Below are 19,735 nucleotides of genomic sequence, written 5' to 3' on the forward strand. Positions count from 1 at the left end.
ATTTGCTGCAAACTTTTCTTTGGAAGGTAAGCAATTCTTTTTCTCATGTAATAAAGACACAGAACACAATGGAATTTTCAGCATATACATGATGGTCCTGATCCCCCAACACTGGGATTATTTGAAGTGTTAAATTTACCTTCACTAGGACCAGGATTAGGATCACTAGTTTTCTTCACATTTCCCAGAAAATCTCTTTTGCTACATATGCAGGCACTGTAACAACATATTTGTCAGTTACATGACAAAAGAGTATGAAATATAAATAGTACCAAAAAAGCCTAAAATTTATCTTTATTTCTCAAGTAGGTTATCCAGTCTATTCTACAAACAACAACAGTCCATATATGTTCATTGAGCAATGACTTCTAGTTTAAATTTTTTTTCAACATCTATTTATAGTCAGATATTGAAATTCCCCCCACCTCCCTTACCAAAGGCAGGACAACCCATTCTGCATTCAGATATCTTGTACATGCATATGCCTTATAATGAATCTATGACTTCAAAAATATCTGATAATTGCTTAAGGGCAACAGTTGATGACATTGTCACATCTCCATCTCTATTTCCATTGGGGGAGGGATAGCTCAGTGCTTTGAGCATTAGCCTACTAAACCCAGGGTAGTGAGTTCAGTCCTTGAGAGGGCCACTTAGAGATCAGGGGGCAAAAATCAATACTTGGTTCTGCGAATGAAAGCAGGGGGGCTGGACTCAATGACCTTTCAGGGTCCCTTCCAGTTCTATGAGATAGGTATATTTCCATCTTCTCTGAGTATCAGAGGGGGCACTTTTCCTTTCTGCCAAAGGAAGAAAGGTTGGTCTCGTGCACACCATGAAACAAGCCCTCCAACTCTTTGAAAGGTATCATGACAGTCCATGAGGTGGACACCAAGGAATAGTCAAAATGACAATGGCCCTGAGCACAAGATACTATTGCCTGGGATGACAAAAGACATTGCCGGGTCTGTACAGGAATAAAACTAAATCCTGGAATATGTCATTTATATTTTAAATGCAAATTTTACATTTACATTGCAAAGAACAGTAATTATACATTTGCTGTAAAATGTACAATCCCTTCCCTTGCAATAATATTTTCATACAAGAATTTTAATGTCATCCTATTATTCCATTCAAACTAGGTTTTGCGATGTCTGCGTTGCCAGAAAGTAGAAAAGGAATTAAATCTGGAGACCACCTTGGAAAGCATAAAGGTGAATTTTGGACTCTAAGACATCTACTACATTTCTTCAGAAATTCCTTTTATCTTCCTTCCAGTGTCAAAGCATTAGGAATGTTCTTAGTGTGGACTGCATATACATGATATCAAGTCTTATTCACTTCCTTTAAAAACCGTTAAGAAATCTTATAAAGAGAGAGTCAAAGATAATTGTTTGTCATTATCTATTTTTATTATTGCTACACAATGAGGCCTTTAATTCACAACGAATGCAATGCATGGTACAACAGAGTGCAGCAATGAGCTCTATTGCTCCTTGCACTGGCAGATTTCTGCAGGTTTATTATTATATCATTTTTCTTACAAGTATTCCTGTGTTCCTTTTTTGTTAACTTCTTCTTGTTTGTTTATTTCTTTTTTTCTGTTTTTTAAAATGGAAATTAGATTCTGATAGTGTGGTTGTGGAACCCACATCACACTGCTCAGTATGCTTACGGGCTTATTGAGAATATGAAATAAGAGAAATCCAAAGTATGACTCCAACCGGTTCCCTTGCATACAGGTCAGTCAACCTTTGAATTGGTGGGAATGGATTTAATAGGGTCATTACCAGCAACAAAGGAGGGATACCGGTATATACTGACAGCCACAGACTATCTTACAAGATGGGTTGAAGCATTTCCATTTTGAAATAAGTCGGCAACTGTGATGGCAAAGAAAATGTACAAAATTATAATGCAATTTGAATGTCCACAGCATATACTGACAGATCGCAGGTCAGAATTCAATAATGAGGTAAATTCTTATTTCCAAGGTTGTTTTTGACTATGTCTTCAACCAGACTTTCAGGTCACAGATAGTTGATGGTGAACATGGGCTTAATTGCCCTCATGAGTTTTTCTTTATGGGCATTTTTGCTGACAAGTTTCTGTGAACTCCCACTCAACTTTGGCAAACAGTACTGTTGGTCACCACATCAGGGTTGCTATAATATTTTATTCTTTGGTCTCTTTTTACCCACCAAACCTGTCCAAAGGAAAATTTATTACATGACTTATTTTCTTTCAGTGTAACCTGGAGATTTGCAAAAAATTGGGAATACAATGTGGTTTCACCTGCCCACACCACCCATAAACCAATGGGGCGGCTGAAAACACAAACAAATCCATTAAAATGTAATCTTAGGGCTGGGAAAACTGTGTTATAGCCAAAAATAATATAAATCTATAAACCTATTATAACCTATTATAATAAAGCAAATAGTCAAACCATTAGAAACCCATAAGAGAATATATATAGGCAAGTAAGCAGACTAGCCCTATAGGCTACAATACCCCATATCCATCACAACTTTCTACCCCTGGACTAGGATATAGGGAAAGGTAAGAGGTAGCAAATTGTGCTGGGAATGTCCTCATGCATCAAAATTTACCAGCCCTGGACCAAAGGATGGAGAAAGGCATAGGTGGGAAAACTATGACAGATGAACCACATCCATCACGGTTTGTTACCTCTGGACCAGAAAATGGGGAAAGGTGACAGATTCCAAATTGTGGTGGGAATAGGGTGACCAGACAGCAAGTGTGAAAAATCAGGATGAGGGTGGGGGGTAATAGGAGCCTATATAAGAAAAAGACCCAAAAATTTGGACTGTCCCTATAAAATCGGGACATCTGGTCATCCTAGGTGAGAATGCCTCCATCCATCACAACTTACTGCCCTTGGACTGTAGGATGGGGAAAGTCAAAAGCAGCAAGTTGTGACAAGGCAGCAAAGGAGAGGATGTTAATAACTGCTACCAGTAGCAAATTGTGCAGGCAAAGTTACACTGGCAGGGTGAGGAGCAGCAGGTAGCACTGAGGGGGAAGGAGGGTGAACTGGAGGGTTTTTCCCTACAGCCCAGTGACAGGTTAATTTGACCTACAAATAACCAGAGGAATCTGGTGGCATACCACTGACAACTCCATGGCCCAAACTAGGGGAGCAGACCTTGCAGCTCAACCCTCTGCTAGCAGGCAGTGAACATGCTGTGGAGAAAAGAGATCAGTGTTTACAAACTGCTCCCTGGATCAATCTCTTACCAGAGTGAATTCCACCAGAGTCAGTGTCACCGGGAAACATTTCCCTGACTCTCTGGATTCTGGGCAGCTTCTGTAGGACAAGGAAGCCATCACCCCCATATCCTGGTGTGACATTCTATACCTTGGGGGAGCATCCTGTAACCCCCATATTCCTCATTTTTATATCATTGTGATCTGACATATAAAGCATGCCTTGTAAGGTATCAGGGGAAAGGCTATGATCTTGCTGAAAGTCATTTTTCTATCTAAATATGTATATCATTAATGCCTATGAAGTTACGAGAGTTGTCTTGTATGGTTGTCACTAAAACATGCTGTGGATTTGGGAGGTGCCCAGATACTGGCTCTACAGAGACAATGACAAGGGAGGTAACCAACACCCGCGTGGGTGCTGTTGAACAGACTTCACCAGCCCTTGTCCGGCAAGGGAGCTGCAATTCAGTGACTCACCTGCATGAGGCCACACCAGGGGAATTGCTCAACCTTGCTTAGGGACTCAGCAATGCCCACCAGATATGCCTGGACTTATGCTCCCCAAGCACATGGAACTGAGGGTATAAAACAGAACACAGTGGCCACATGATGCTTGGCCTTTCTCCTTCACCCACCTACTCTGCAAGCAACCAGGACACTGAGAAAACTGAAGATTCCAACTGAGGGGACTGGCCCAGATTTCAAGGGTGAAATCTGTGTACTGTGGACTGCAATATCCAGTGGGGTGAGAAAAACTGCTTGATCTAGTTGTTGCCCAATCTAATAAAGTTGAGAGTTTAGACTGCGTGTTTATATTTTATTTTATTTTGGTAACTACTCTGACTTTTTGCCTAACACTTATAGTCACTTAAATTCTATCTTTATAGTTAATAAACTTTTTTTACTGTTTATCTTTACCAGTGAGTTTGTATGAAGTGTGTGTGGTAAACCTGCTCAGGTTTTACAAAGGCTGGTGTAAGTCCACTTTCCATTGATGAAGTGGTGAACAAATTAATAAATAAATAAACTGCTCATCTTGAGCAGTGCAGGGCAGTATATTCCTGGAGTACAGTGCTGGGAGCGGGGGGAATCTAGGTGGTGCCTTTCTGTGTGATTCCTGAGTGGCTCTGGGAGCATTCATGCAATGTAGCTGGGTGTGGGGGGTCCATATGCGGTTGTGCTGAGTGACAACAGCGCCTGGAGGAGTTTGCTGCTGGTCACTAGCAAGGCATTGTGAGAGACAGCTCAGGCTGGAGAGAGTTCTGGGAGCACAGCAGTCCCACAGTCCCAGGCTGCACCCCGGGGATCCCGTCACACCCGGTTAATACTGGGAACTCTTGGGAAAAATCCAAAGATTTCATAGACGTCCAATCTGGATGTCTCCTCTCTGTCCACCCATTGACATGGTGCCTTCTATACATAATGCCTCCTTAATGCTGAGAGGAGCTGCCTGGGCTAGGGTTACCATACGTCCGGATTTTCCCGGACATGTCCGGCTTTTGGGGGTTCAAATCCCGTCCGGGGGGAAATCCCCAAAAGCCGGGCATGTCCGGGAAAATCGGGAGGGAGGGATGGAGGGCTCGGCCGGGGCCTCTTTGGCCGGGGTCGCGGGCATGGTGCCGGGCCGGGCGCGCGGCCGGGCGGGGAGCCGGGGGCGCGGGGCCGGGCCGGGAGCCGGGCCATGGGCCGAGGTAGCGGGGGGTGCGCCGGGCTGCGGGGCCGCGAGCCGGGCCGGTTTAGCTGGGGGGGGGGGTGCGCCGGGCCGCGGGGCCGGGCGGGGTAGCGGGGGGGATGCGCCGGGCCGCGGGGCCGGGCGGGGTAGCGGGGGGATGCGCCGGGCCGCGGGGCCGGGCGGGGAGCCGGTCCGGGGTAGCGGGGGGGTGCGCCGGGCTGCGGGGCCGCGAGCCGGGCCGGTTTAGCTGGGGGGGGGTGCGCCGGGCCGCGGGGCCGGGCGGGGAGCCGGTCGGGGTAGCGGGGGGGGGGTGCGCCGGGCCGCGCGGGGAGCCGGTCGGGGTAGCGGGGGGGGGGGGTGCGCCGGGCCGCGCGGGGAGCCGGTCCGGGGTGGGGGGGGGGGATGCGCCGGGCTGCGGGGCCGGGCGGGGAGCCGGGGGGTGCGCGGGGCCGCGGGCCGGTCCGGGGTAGCGGGGGGGTGCGCGGGGCCGCGGGGCCGGGCGGGGAGCCGGGGGTGCGCGGGGCCGCGGGCCGGTCCGGGGTAGCGGGGGGGATGCGCCGGGCCGCGGGGCCGGGCGGGGAGCCGGGGGTGCGCGGGGCCGCGGGCCGGTCCGGGGTAGCGGGGGGGGTGCGCTGGGCCGCGGGGCCGCGAGCCAGTCCGGGGTAGCGGGGAGGGGTGCGCTGGGTCGCGGAGCCGGGTGCCGGTCCGGGGTCGCGGGGCCGGGCCGCCGGGGGGTGCGCTGGGCCGCGGGGCCGGGAGCCGATCCGGGATAGCGGGGGTGCGCTGGGCCGCCGGGGGCCGGCAGTGCTGGGCGGGCCGGGGGTGGTCGGCCGGGGTCGCGCCTCCCCCCCCCTTACCTGCTTCAGGCTTCCCGCGAATCAAATGTTCGCGGGAAGCAGGGGAGGGGGCGGAGACTTTGGGGGGGCGGAGTTGGGGCGGGGCTGGGGGCGGGGCCGGGGCCCCGTGGAGTGTCCTCCATTTGGAGGCACAAAATATGGTAACCCTAGCCTGGGCCTAGGGAATGTGGTTCTCCAGAGAGGGAGGGTCTTTTTTATCTTAATTTTTATTTAAAAAATACATAACTATCCCATCTGCCTTGGCCCTTTTAAATCACCGCCCCCCCCCGTGGGCAATTGACCCCTTCCCCCCCATATCGGTGGGCCTGGAGGTGACAATACAATAAATAATAACAATAACAGCCAGACCGACACAGGCCAAACCCAATGCTCTGGATCTCGCTAGGACCCAGGAGGCGCCGGGCGGAGCGATTCCCGGGGTCACTCAGCCTGGCAGCAGGAAGTGAATTGCAGTCGCTGCAGTGACTCTGTTGCGGTGCAACCCACGCTCCTTGCAAGACCCCAGAGCCTCGGCTGCTGCCGCTGGGGACCCCAGAGCCCTGGCTGCAGGCGGGGGAAGTTTCCTATCGAGGGAGGAACATTCCCGCTGCTCCCTGAGAGACTCTCCCAGTGCAGAGACCCCCGCCTGTCCCGACCCCCCCTTACTGGGACCCAGAGCCCTGCTCCCAGGCAGTGCCCCACGTGGAGAGAAGGTGAGACCTGTCCCCCTCCCCAGGGAGAGACGCTCCCGTTTGCAGCCTGTCTGCAGGGGTAGGGGATGCCCCAGGCTGCTCCCAGCTGGAGTGGCTGCGGTTCCCTGCATTGGGCAGAGGAAAGCTGGCTCCCCGCTCCCATGTTTGCAGTGAATGGGAGGGATGTGGGGTGGGACAGCGACATGTGAGGAGCGGGGGTGGGGTGGGGTGGGGGGAAGCTGGAAGGGGGCTGAAGAGGGGCAGGGGGCTCTGAGAGCCAGAGGGCATTGAGGGGTGAACAGGGATGTAGGAGGGGGGTGGACAGGGATGTGGGGGGGGGTTGGGACCATGGGGATATGGGGCTGCAGAAGGGAGGCTGAGGGAATATACAGGAATCTGGGGGGGCAGAGGGAGAATTCTAGGGTTCAGGGGAACACAGCTGGAATAGAGGGAAACTGAGTGAGGGGATAAAGAGAAGGAAAAGGGGGAGCTGTGGGGAGAGGTGACTGTGGGGAAGCTGGAGGGAGAATATGAGAGCAAGTGGAGACCAGCTGGGGAAGGGAGAGTCAGAGGATAGGAGAAGGGAGGGGGATGGTGAGAGATACAATAGCAGCTCCCCCAGCCCATGGGATACGAGAGGGAGAAGGGGCTGCCCCACCCAGCAGTGAGTGAGGAATCTTCCCCCCTAGAAATGGTAAAACAAGCATGGGGGGGGGGGGGTGCAGCAGACTTCCCCCTAAGGCAGGCCTGCACAACTCATAAAGCCGCAAGGGCCATATTACTCCAAAGAAAACAGCTGAGGGCCGAACCCCGCCCCCCCAGCGCTGCCGAAACACACACCCCCAGCACCGCCAAAACACACCACCACCACCCCCAGCGCTGCCCGCCCCGCGGAAACAAACCCTCCTTCTCCAGTGCTGCCCCGCCGAAAAGGAAGGTTGGGGGAGGGGGTGATACTTTATTAAGAATTTTTCAATTAAAGCAAACAATTTTTTAAATTATTTTAATTTTTTTTATGAATAATGGAAAAATGAAAAACACTTGTTCCGTTGAAAGAAAACATTTGAACTTTTATATGACTTTGTATTGAACCTTGGTAATATGTTTTAGCAGGCCCCTAAGGTAGTATAATTAAGGTAAAATAAAAATGTCTTTTTGCTAGAAGTAGAATAAGATCTTCCCCCCAACTTTGTAATCAATTGCCCTGTTGAATGAATGAGGAAGGCGTGGAAGGCAGGCACCTCCAGACAGCTGCAACCCTTGGAGAGGGGATGGGAGCCAGACCAAGGACAATCAAACTTGTCGGGTGGGATGATTAGAGAAGAGCAGTTAGAAGCAAGCATCTTCCTTTGGGAACACGCTCTTTGCAGCATTGGGACAACCCCCAGCCCAGAGAAAAGCAGCAAAAAGGGCCAATTTTTATGAGACAAGATCAATAGAACAGGTCAGCCACGACTCGCCGCTTGCCTCCTCACCCCCCCACCCAAGTATAACCCCACCACCACCACTGCCCACCCGATTGCCTCCTCAGCCCCCCTCCCTCGCTGCCGGCTCACCTGCCCCCGTGCCACTGCCTGCCCTCTCACCATCACCACCTCATTTCCCCCCTGCCCCCGCACAGCTTGCCTACTCACCGCTCGCTCGCCTCCTCAGCCCCCCTCCCCCCGCCGCCAGTTCACCTGCCCACCGCTGGCCTCTTACCTTCTGCCGCTGCCCCTACCCCCTGCCGCTGGCTCACCCTTACTTCCCAGCCGGCCGACCATTGGCTTGCCCCACCCTGCCGCTTGCCTACTCACCCCCCACGGGCCTAGGGTGACCAGATGTCCCGATTTTGTAGGGACAGTCCCGATTTTTGGATCTTTTTCTTATATAGGCGCCTATTACCCCCCACCCCCGTCCCGATTTTTCACGCTTGCTGTCTGGTCACCCTACACGGGCCACACAGTGAGCCCACGTGGGTCACATGTGGGCCGTATGTTGTGCAGGTCTGCCCTAAGGGCTCAGAATTTACATGGCAAATGTTCCCGCTTCCGCCCCTATTTGCGCACACATTTGCTCCTAATTTAGGGCATTTCTTCACTATTGACTGGATCAACGGAGCAGCGATCAATTCAGCAGGGGGTTGATTTATCGTGTCTAGTACACGATAAATCGATCGGCGATCGCTCTCCCATCGAATCCAGGAGAAGCGCAAGGGAAATTGATGGGAGAGTGTCTCCCATCAACACACCACAGGGAAGACACCGCAGTAAGCAGATCTAAGTACCTCAACTTCAGCTACGGTATTCATGTAGCTGAAGTTGCCGATCTCCCATGGTAGTGACCGGCCCTTATCTTTGTTTTTTTTTAAGACAATCTCATTATTTGGGGGGTCTGACTCCTCAGTGATAAATGTTTGGGGCTGACAGGACTAAACAGGGTCCTGCTCTGATTTCTGTGTCAAAGCAGAGTCACTGCTGGGAACAGCAGGCAAGGAATTCATCTGGTATTTGTTTTGGTTTCATTCAGGTTCAGGTTCATTCAATAGGTTCAGTTTCATTTCTGGTTCAAGCGACCCAAAGAAACAAAAATAGAAGTTCAGTTACTGGTTTAAATCCTATTTCAATCTTAGTGAAGGTAAATCCAAGAAAGAGCTGCAACTTAAAATGGAAACTGTGATTTTTGATTATTTATTTATTTTGTAACTTTAACTTTACATGAGTTTTCCTAGTGTTTTTGTGTTGTCAAATATACATGATTATTTTTCCTAAATAATCTGTTCGAGAAACCTAAAAAAAATATTGGAGGTGGGTATCAGAGAGTGCCCGGAGGAGGTTGGGAGGGGGCCTGCAGATGGCTTCAGTGGGGAAGGCAGCTTGGAGCATGAACTCTGCCTCAAGTGGGACAACTGGAGGGAGGAGCTGCCCCAGGGGTTGGGAGGGTGGGCGGAGGCCTGTCTAAGGGGAGAAGGTTGGGGAGCCATTACCTTTGCCCTGCGACTTGAAGAGTTATGAACTTCAGGGCCCAGGGAGCCTCCCCCCTCTTTTCTCCCCAGGGGGGCATCTCAGAGGTGGTTCATCTACCTCTGGCCCCCCTTCTGCCTCCCCTGGTGTGCAGGCAGCTCCCAAGCTTCCCCTCTCCCTCCCTGCTCTTGTGGTTTGGCCCCCTTCTATTCTCATTCTCTTTTCGCTGTCCTCGGGCAGGCCATTCTGGGAGCCATCACCAGCCCATTGGCTAGTTTGTTGTCTTCTCTTAAATGAAAATAAGATCACTATAGGTTTTTGGGTTTTTTTTAAATAATGAGCTTAAAAATGCCAAATCTTTATTTTAGCTGGTAACACCACCCTTCCCCCCTCCCTTTTTTTTTTTTGGTTCAGTTCCGTTGAGGTTCAGTTGGTAAAACAAATTTAAGGTTGAGATTCAGTTCCAGTTAATGTATAAAATACCGGTTTGAACTGGGTCTCCAATTCCACTATGAGTCCAGATGGGCAAGTGAAATCAATATCGACCTGACTGTCCCTGGGGCTGCAGGGGCAGCACAGGGCGGCTCAGTTATTGGCTTCCCCCACGAGAGGGCTCTGGTAATTGCTAAGGCCAAAGAGGCCGGTGTCAGTCTCTCTCTCTGTGCTCAGGATACTGGAACCCTAGAGCCAGCTGGGCTTCCTGGGGCACACGATGCTGCCTCCATTGTGAGCTGGGAGTCCACACTGAGCAGCTGCTGCTCCCCAGCGGGGTCTGTGCTGGGACAGACTATCATTAAAGCCCCTTTGTGTCCAGCTGAGGGGGGACTTTCTCCTGTGGCTGGAACTAGCCCCCTAGGGCAGCCCTGGACTCTGCTGGCATCAACTCCTGAGCCAGAGACTGCAGGTGATGAGAGAGACCTATAGGCAGGAAAGTGACTCTGCAGAAATGGCTCCTGCTTTGCCCCATCTCTGCTTCCGGGTGTCTGCTGTCCCCGACACACCCAGGCGCACACTCCTGTTAGCAGTGACAGTAGCTATTGGAGAGGAAACGCCCACGGGAATGGCAGGACAGTAACCAGCTCTTCCATGCAGAAGGGAGACAGGAGAGACTGGCAGGGGCAGCAGGAGCAATCAGTGGGGAGGGAGGTTCCCAGCTTCTAACCCTGCCCAGCTCCATTCCCTGCAGCATCCCAGGGCAGATTGACTTTCCTGGGGAGGAGCAGGGAGAGGAAAAGCCAGTTCCTGCCTCTGCCTGGTCCCCGCGCTGCTGGGGGAATGTGCTGCCCTGGGACAGTGTCAGGAGGGATCCCCCAAGCAGCACCTTTGATTCTGCTCTTTTCTAGCATTTGGTTCGCAGACTGTGTTCCTGGGAGGATTTAAAAGTGTCTCATGGGTTTAGTCCGGGGGGAGGGGAGGGAGATCAGGGGGATCAGGTCTTTGTTGTAATAACGTAACAGGGTTTTCTCAGCATGGCAGAGTCTAGAGCAGTGGTTCTCAAACTACTGTACTGGTGACCCCTTTCACATAGCAAGCCTCTGAGTGCGACCCCCCTTGTACATTAAAATCACTTGTTTATATATTTAACACCATTATACATGCTGGAAGCAAAGCGGGGTTTGTGGTGGAGGCTGATGATCCCACATGTAATAACCTCGCAACCCCCTGAGGGGTCCCGACCCCCAGTTTGAGAACCCCTGGTCTAGAGTGTCTGTCTGCAGGGAAAGAGCCTGGGGAGAATTGGAGTGTGAAAGGGACTAATGCTAATTTAGAAACCTCCCCAATTGCCCTTCTCACCCTGACAGGCTGCAGAATAACAACCCTGTTTTGTTCCAGATCATCCCATCGTCCTAGGGGACAGGGAAGGGAAATGGCTATGGTGGATCCAGCTCAGGTAGGGGATTTTGGGGGGAGCTGGTGGGGAGGGTTGCTGTAGAGGGGGAGGGGCAGGAAACAAACAGGGTGAGGCAGGGAGATGGACAGGGTGTGTTAAACCTGCTGGGACATGCTCAGCTTAGGACCTGATTTATTAACAGGCCCATTGGCGGGGTGAACATTCCCCCATTTCTGAAACAGGAAACAACCCCCTGGACAGACCAGAGTGCTGGAGCCTGAACCCACTAGGCAGAGACTGCTGAGAAATACAAAGGAAGGTGCTGGGATTCCTGACCCTGTTCCCTGCGCAGAACTCTGCTTCCCACGTCAGCCTGTGCCTAGTAGATGGGTGATAAATGAGAAGACCCCGCACTTCCCCATCTGCTGGGAGGTACAAGGGGCTCTTGCCTTCTCTCTGTTCCCCGGAGCCTCCTGGCCACTCTGAGCAAGGTGGTGGTGGGATTCTGCTCCACTGGCCCTCCCAGAGCTGTCCTATTTTTGGGCTTCTTTCCCCATGAATAGTGGGATTGTGGCTGGGGCACCAGGCACTGAGTGGGGAGCACCTGTTGTTTCAGATGCCGGTGACCTTTGAGGAGGTGGCTGTGTATTTCACCGAGGGGCAGGGGGCTCTGCTGGACCCTGGTCAGAGAGCCCTCTACAGGGATGTCATGCAGGAGAATTATGAGACTGTGACCTCGCTGGGTAAGGATTCCTGTCCCCTCAGCTATTGAAGCCCTGGGGCCTGCATTTCTGCACCTGGTCAGGTTCTTCCCTGGTCAGTTAGATTAGAGGGAAATGGGTCACTTTCCTTCATGGGACTAGCTCCATGTGTGGGGAGGGCTCTGAGGTTTAAACAGAGGCAAGGGGTTAACGTCAGAGCTGCATGTGCCTCAGCAAGTCCCCCAGAGCACACAGCCCCTGAAAACTCCCAGTGAGGGTGTGACAACTCCCCTCCCCTCCAGACATCGCCCAATTCCAAGGGGGTTCAGTGACCATGTTCCCGTCTGTTCAGATCCCACAACCCCCCAGCAAATAATGGAGTCAAGTTAAACTCGAGATGTGCCCTTTGTGACAAATACTCCACCAATCCTCTGTGCACTCTGCTCATGCCTGATTTCACCCCCTGAGCAGGGCTTCTCATTCCCAAACCTGACCTGGTCGCCCAGCTGGAAGCAGGGGGAGAGCCATGGGTCCCAGATCTCCAAGCCTCTGAGGAAAGGAAGGTCCCAAGAGACACCCACACAGGTGAGGAGCCAGTGATACTGACACAGAAACTGGCAAATGAAGGAAAAAGCTGAAAATCTCCCAAATGTGCTATGAGCAATGACTCCTGCCTGGATTCTCTCCCCCAGCAGGTGACCAGACAAAGAGTGAGAATGAGGAGGAGACTCCACAGCAGGAAGGTCCTGAGCAGGTGGAAATGCAGGGAACCATTTTGAGATCTGACAGTAATTTTATCCAGTGCTTGGAACAGAGAACAGCCTGGAGTAATTGGCGCAGGTCAGAGAGGAAACTGGGAAACAACCCAAGGGAGAAAGTGGATGAATCTATTGAATGTGGGAGAGGAGGCAATGGTCCCAAGGAAACCACTGCCCAGCAGACCAATCACACAAAAAAGAGATCCTATAAATGCTTGGACTGTGGGAAAAGCTTCAGTTGGCTGTCTGGCTTTATAAAGCATGGGAGAATTCACACAGGAGAGAAACCCTATGAATGCTTGAAGTGTAGGAAAACTTTTAGTCAGCACTCAGGCCTTGCTAGCCATGGAAGAATCCACACGGGAGAGCGTCCCTATAAATGCCTTGAGTGTGGGAAAAGCTTCAGTCAGCTCTCAGGCCTTATTTGCCACAGGAGAATCCACACGGGAGAGAGGCCATATAAATGCTTTGATTGTGGGAAAAGCTTCAGTGCACCATCAGCCCTTATTGTACATCAGAGAATCCACACTGGAGAGAAACCTTACAAATGCTTGGACTGTGGGAAAAGTTTCAGTCAGAGTTCTGGTCTTACTAGCCATGGGAAAATCCACACAGGAGAGCGACCATATAAATGCCTTGAGTGTGGGAAAAGTTTCAGTGCACCATCAGCCCTTATTATACATCAGAAAACACACATGGGGGAGGAATCTTTAAAATGCTTGGACTGTGGGAAAAGTTTCAGTCAACGCTCAAGCCTTACTAAACATGGGAGAATCCACAAGGGAGAGAAACCCTTTACATGTTTGAACTGTGGGAAAAGTTTCAGTGAGAGCTCAAGCCTTATTAAGCATGGGAGAATCCACACTGGAGAGAAACCTTATAAATGCTTGGACTGTGGGAAAAGTTTCAGTCAGAGCTCTGGCCTTATTAGCCATGGGAAAATCCACACAGGAGAGGGACCATATAAATGCCTTGAGTGTGGGAAAAGTTTCAGTGCACCATCAACCCTTATTATACATCAGAGAACCCACACGGGGGAGAAACCTTATAAATGCTTGGACTGTGGGAAAAGTTTTAGTCGGACCTCAGGCCTTATTAGCCATGAAAGAATCCACACAGGAGAGAAACCCTTTAAATGTTTGGACTGTGGGAACAGTTTCAGTCAGCGCTCAAGCCTTATTAAACATGGGAGAATCCACACGGGAGAGAAACCCTTTAAATGCTTGGACTGTGGGAACAGTTTCAGACAGCGCGCAAGCCTTATTATGCATGGGAGAATCCACACGGGAGAGAAACCCTTTACATGCTTGGACTGTGGGAAAAGTTTTAGTCAGCGCTCAAGCCTTATTAAGCATGGGAGAATCCACACGAGGGAAACCCCATAAATGCTTGGATGAAGGGAAAAGCTTCAGTCCCAGCTCATAACTTCATAAACGTCTGAGAATCCACATGGGACAGAATCTATAAATGCTTTGACTGTGGGAAAAGTTTCATTTGAAGATCAAACCTTGCTTGACATCAGACAGTCCACACAAGAGGGAGAACCCATAAATGCTTGGATTGTGGGAAAAGCTTCAATAACTGCAGGAAAAGATTCAGTGTGAGCTTACACATTATTCCTCATCAGATAATTCACAGAAGAAAGAGCTTGAATTGGGGGAAGCTTCATTTGGTGCTCACAGGGCATCAAGCATCAGCAAATCCACACAGGGAAGAGCCTCTCGGATGTCCTTAGCACGAAAAATGCTTAGTTGGAGCTAACACCACATTGGACAGCAGAGACTCCTCCACAAAGGAGAGAAATTCTCTCAGTGCCCTGACTAGGGCTAGCCATAGTGAAAACTCCATTTCCTAATTCCCACACACAGCAGTGGCATTTGGCTCTCAAGTTTCCAACTGCCCGTCTCTAGGGGCAGGTTCCAGCGGCAGCTGATCAGTGACCTTCTCGCTTTGCCTGGTCTAAGCAAACCCCAGGCAGAGGAGGAGAAGTCCCGATCAGCCCCTCCTCCCTGCTGCAGCCCTGGCTGCTGAACTGATGGGCCTTCCTGCCTCCTGGTAACCTGCTGGGGGAAGGGAGAGAGAAACTGCTTGTGACACTACACCCCATATTCTTCACAGTACTATTACTATGATATTATTATGGCATAATTATGATGCATTTTGCACAAGAGGGGTCATGTAAGATGTCATTGGAAAAGTTCTGATTTGCTGAATATGAATATCCTATTTGTACGCATGTATCATTTTGGTATCTGAAGTTATGAATCATGACTATGGCCTTGTCTACACTGGCACTTTACAGCGCTGAAACTTTCTCACTCAGGAGTGTGAAAAAAAACTCCCCCTTGAGCGATGCAAGTTTCAGCGCTCTAAAGTGCCAGTGCAGTGGCACCAGGGCTGGGAGCCATGCTCCCAGTGCTGTTAGCTGCCCCTCATGGGGGTAGTTTTTTTAGAGTGCTGGAAGAGCCGCAGCAGTTGTTAGTGTAGACAAAGCCTTTGTATCTTTATTTCAAATATAGTTACACCTGGGTGACACTCACTAGGCAAGATGCTCCCAGTCTAGACAGCTGGTTAGGAAGGGCCTATATTAGGTAATGAGCCATCAGGGGAAACAATAGGCCTTAGGAGAATCTCATCCCCCCACCTGGTGAGCCTTCCTGAGTATGCTCCAGACAGCCTATGAATAATGGGTGCTATGACTCAGCAAGGTATGCAAGGGCATGTGACCAGACCACCTGATCTCTGTTTTGGGTACTTATGTTTTTCCACAAACTGGTCTGGGAACCAAGGCTGAAAGAAAGGGATTCTGCCATATGGAACAGCTATGTAAGGGAGTGACATCATTGGTGGTTGTTCACTCTCCCACTGCTGAACACCTGCTGAAAGAAGCTCCAAACGAAAATGACTTGGAACAGGGGGAAGGAGCCCAAGCTGCAAAGCAAGTGCAGCTTGTGTCTTCAGCATCTGCAAGCCTGCTTGTATTATCAGTCAGGATGAAAAATTGTTAATTCATATCCAATCTTTCTAGTCTTTTAGGCTTAGTTTGTGGTTTTGTTTGTTTACTAGATAATCTGCTTTGAGCTGTTTGATATCACTTATAATCACTTCACTTCGATTTTTCTGTAGTTAATAATCTTGTTTTATGTTTTAATCTGAAACAGTTTGCTTCTGAGTAAAGTGTCAGGGGAAAATCTGAGGCCAGAACCTGGGAAAGGAGGATAAGGGAACAGATGGACACACACATGCACAGAATTTTTCTGATTATCATCTCCCTGACCCTCCCCCAGTCACTAGGTCAGTCTGTGTAGTCAGGTGATAATGGTGATGTCACCAGTCCTTGATGTGGTCTTTCAAGGGGGTCTCTACTACACCCAGTTGGCTTTTTTCAGTTGGCCCCTAGGATCTAATTAGACCTAGCAGTCTATAGAGACAACCCAAGATAGAGAAGATGCCATTGTTTCTGCCCATGCCTATCCACTCTCTCTGTGCTCTCTCCTTTTATAGCTGGTTTTGTCTCCCTTACTGGTTGCAGCTGTGGGAGCCTGCCTCTGTTATTGGCAGTAGAGGCAGCTGTGTGGGGATGTGGTCAGGCTGCTTGCTTGCAGGCAGGAGGGGCTCCCCTCCTCCTAAAAACCTTTGCTCAGTATGAGGTTTGTAGATTTCCCTTTACAAGTAGACAGGAGTGAAAGTGCATCATTTTTCAGGCCTGCTCTAAAATGCTGTCTCTGAATAACCAGCTGCTTTCTTTGCTCACATATTGGACATAGCTGCCCAGACCCCCATCTCCCTCCGGTTCTGCTTGCATTCCCTAGACCGGCTTCTCCACTAGGGATCCCCTGTTTCTAATCAGGTCCCTGTGGAGGAAGGGATGAGGAAACAGAAACACAAATCTCTTTCCCTCACCCACAATCTGTCAGTCCTGGCTCCTTTTCTGGTGGGGAACTAAAGTAAAACTGGCCCATCAGGGCTGTGAGCAGGAAATCGCCTCCCTCCCCCAGCAGCTCCCCCAGGGCAATGACCCAAAGCCTCCCCACCAGCATACAGAAGCTGAATGTCCATGTGATAGTGGTTCAGGGGCCAGGTTGGAATGTGCTGGAATCTCAGTCTGGGCCATAGTGGGGCAGATGATCCCATCTCACACCCAGCAAGGCACGCACTGATTTTCTCCCTTTTTGTCAGCCCCAGCAGAGAGACCAGGGACTCATTGGCCCACAGAGACCAAGCTCCTGTCCCCTGGGTGAGGGCTTGGGGCCCAATGGCTGAGGGCAGCGGGAGTGAGGGGAACTTGCACTAGGGGTCCTGCACTGCACAGGGTGTGGGATAAACAGAGAGCTCTAGGGGTGCCTGGTTCAATGCTGCGTGTGCTGGCCAAGAGGGCAGCAGTCACGCCTGTTCTTAGCCTGGCAGCTACTGCTTCTGTTTCCCTGCACAGTCTCCCCAGCTCTCGTGGACTCCTGGCTCTTTGCAGATGGTAGCAGGTGTGTGGGGAGCTGGCCCAGGGGCTCCTGTGCTGTACAGGGGGTGGGCTAACCAGAGAACTCCAGGCCCCAAGGCTCTCAGGCCACTTGTCCAGTCTGGCTGCAGGAGGAGATCTGGGGACAGACAGAGGGGGCCTGGGTGACGCTGGGGAGCAGCCACGTGGGACCAGAAATGGAACTCCAGCTGCTGTGAGAATGGAGCATTTGCCAGGGATGTGGGTAGTTACAGGGGCTGCCGTATAGCTGGTACAGTGATGCAGCTATTTAATGCATTGCACTGAGGAATTCATACATTCTTGCAGCTGGATGGTGTGAGCTGAAATTAATTATCTGCTCCTGTTTTGCTGGATAATGCATGGCTGGAGATTTCTAGCCATGAGTCACACTCCTTCATTCTGCGGCTGTTTCATGTGGCTGGGCACTGCATCCAAGAGTCTATTGCGGCAGGGGGGCTTTGAGATCAGATTCAACAGTGAATCTGGGGAGTGGCCTTCTGGAACCAGAACAGGAACTGCAACTGCAATGGGAAAGGCCTGCTGAGCTGAGATGCTGCTGGGGAAGCAGCTGGTTACTTCATGAGCAACGGGATACAATATTGTTACAGATCCTGACTCATACTGTGATGAGATACATTGTCATGATTATGAAAGACAAACTGGTTACACGGTTGTAAATTTCCTTCTAACCAGTCAGTCTTCCTGCTGTCAGCTCTGGTGGATGGGCTCAGGCAGAGGATCTCACTGCTGCTGGGTTGTTTTTTTTAGCTGGTGAACATATTGCCTGAGAATTGTAGTCATCAGTCAGACACACGCAGTTACGTTTGGCCAACAGAAGTGGCCTCCAGGAGCTTTGAGGAGGAGGCTGGTGAGATGAGTCCCTCAGTCCATGTGACTTGCAGCTGACTGTCCAATGAGACAATTCCCAGACTGCTGAGTGGAACAGGGGGATGGGGGAAGGGGGATGCTATCCAATGACAAGGACAAAACACATGGGCTTGGGTACAGTGAAACGAGCCAGAAGCCATGAGTACAAATCATCTCACTTCTACTGAGTGCTCCCATCTCTTATGGCTGACCATGACTTCATATCCCCAGCCCTAGAACACAATCTAGAATTGGACACCTTTGCAGCCCATTGTGCTAATAAGTTAACAGAGAAGTTACACAAGGTCAAAATGGGGACTAGAACTAGGGTCTCTAGTGTGGAAGCCCCAGGTATTAGCTATTCATCCCCACTGGCTTTAGTCTCAAAGTGTCAAATATCCGTTGGCTCTCCTGTTGCTAACCGTTATGCCACACCAGGGGTATCAGAATAGGGTGGGCAGGGGGCCATGGCCCCATCACTTTTAAAAGTGGGAGGGTTATGTCTGCCCTCTTTTCAGTGGCCACAAGGGTGAGGGACAGTGGGAGGGGCAGAGACTGAGCAGGAGATGGGGCCTCATGGGGGAAGGGGCAGGCAAGGGTGGGGCCTCATGGGGAAGGGGCATTGCAAGAGTGGGAGCTTGAGGGGAAGGGATGGCACAGGGGCCGCAGGAAAGGAGCAGTGCAGGGGGCGGGGTGATGGTTCAGGTGCTGGTGTCCTCCTCCCCTCCCCCCACACACACACTTTTAAGGAGCTTCCCTCACACCCACCACAGTGAAGCCAGCAATAGGAACCCAGAGTCCTGATCACAAATGTTCTACTGATGACTAGCAAATACTTGTGTAACCCACTGGAAAAGCATGTTTCCTGTCCCTGCTGGTGGCTGTCCACACACAGCACAGCAATTATTCCCAGAGCTGAAGTGGTGGGGTGTGCGCTGGGTAGGGTTACCATATCTCATAAATAAAAAAAGAGGACCCTCCACGGGCCATGGCCCCGCCCATTTCTCCACCCCTAGCCCCGCCCCAACTCCGCCCCTTCCCCCACCCTAACTCCGCCCCCTCCTCCCTCCCACTCCCAGCCAGGGGGAAAGGGCTGCCCCAGTGCTACCAGCATCACGGTTTCCCGGGCAGCCCCAGACCCTGCGCCCCCAGCCGGCGCTTCCCCAGCGCAGCTGGTGCCCGGGAGGGGAAGCGCCCAGCCGGGGGCGCAGGGTCTGGAGGCTGCCCAGCAAACCGTGAAGCTGGTAGCGCTCGGGCTTTGGGCAGCCCCTATGCCTCCGGACCCTGTGCCCCCAGCCGGGCACTTCCCCTCCGGGGCTCCGGCGGCTCTGCGTAACTTACACTGTATAAGTTACACAGAGCCAAAGAGGAGCAGAGCCTCCGCAGCTGGAGGCTCTGCTCCTCTTAGGCTCTGTTTAAGAGCCGGGCTGCCCCAGCGCTACCAGCTTTGGGCAGCCCCCATGCCTCCGGAGCCCGGGAGGGGAAGTGCCCGGCTGGGGGCGCAGGGTCCGGAGGCAAGGGGGCTGCCCGAAGCCGGTAGCTCTCGGGCAGCCCGGTTCTTAAACAGAGCCTCCAGCGGCTGGGGCTCTGTGTAACTGACACTGTGTCAGTTACACACAGCCCCGGCGGCTGGAGGCTTTGATCCTCTTTGGCTCTGTGTAACTGACACTGGGTCAGTTACACAGAGCCCCTGCAGCTGGAGGCTTTGCTCCTCTTTGGCTCTGT

At 51.6% G+C, this 19,735-nt stretch overlaps 1 protein-coding gene across 4 annotated transcripts; it reads left to right on the top strand.

Moving 5' to 3' along the window:
- Positions 1 to 6,180: 6,180 nt before the first annotated feature.
- LOC101940200 (zinc finger protein OZF-like) lies at positions 6,181 to 14,907 on the top strand. 4 transcript variants are annotated; one of them, XM_065562385.1, is made up of 6 exons: positions 6,181 to 6,458; positions 8,965 to 9,053; positions 11,213 to 11,270; positions 11,827 to 11,953; positions 12,383 to 12,496; positions 12,604 to 14,907. In XM_065562385.1, exons 3-6 carry the CDS (start codon positions 11,247 to 11,249, stop codon positions 14,052 to 14,054), a joined length of 1,716 nt encoding a protein of 571 aa, XP_065418457.1. In that variant the 5' UTR covers positions 6,181 to 6,458; positions 8,965 to 9,053; positions 11,213 to 11,246; the 3' UTR covers positions 14,055 to 14,907. The 4 variants fall into 4 exon arrangements, with proteins under 4 accessions (XP_065418457.1, XP_065418459.1, XP_065418456.1 ...); XM_065562387.1 differs by having other exon boundaries at positions 12,607 to 14,907; XM_065562384.1 differs by lacking the exon at positions 8,965 to 9,053.
- Positions 14,908 to 19,735: the final 4,828 nt, after the last annotated feature.

The sequence above is a fragment of the Chrysemys picta genome, chromosome 12 (genome assembly GCF_011386835.1).
Source record: "Chrysemys picta bellii isolate R12L10 chromosome 12, ASM1138683v2, whole genome shotgun sequence".
Taxonomy (NCBI): Eukaryota; Metazoa; Chordata; order Testudines; family Emydidae; genus Chrysemys; species Chrysemys picta.

Excerpts from the sequence above, each read along its gene's own strand:
- LOC101940200 (XM_065562385.1), top strand. The coding sequence starts at position 11,247 with ATGGCTATGGTGGATCCAGCTCAG. Across the intron at positions 11,271-11,826 it reads CTATGGTGGATCCAGCTCAG|ATGCCGGTGACCTTTGAGGA; the intron begins GTAGGGGATTTT and ends CTGTTGTTTCAG. Across the intron at positions 11,954-12,382 it reads TGAGACTGTGACCTCGCTGG|GGCTTCTCATTCCCAAACCT; the intron begins GTAAGGATTCCT and ends CCCCCTGAGCAG.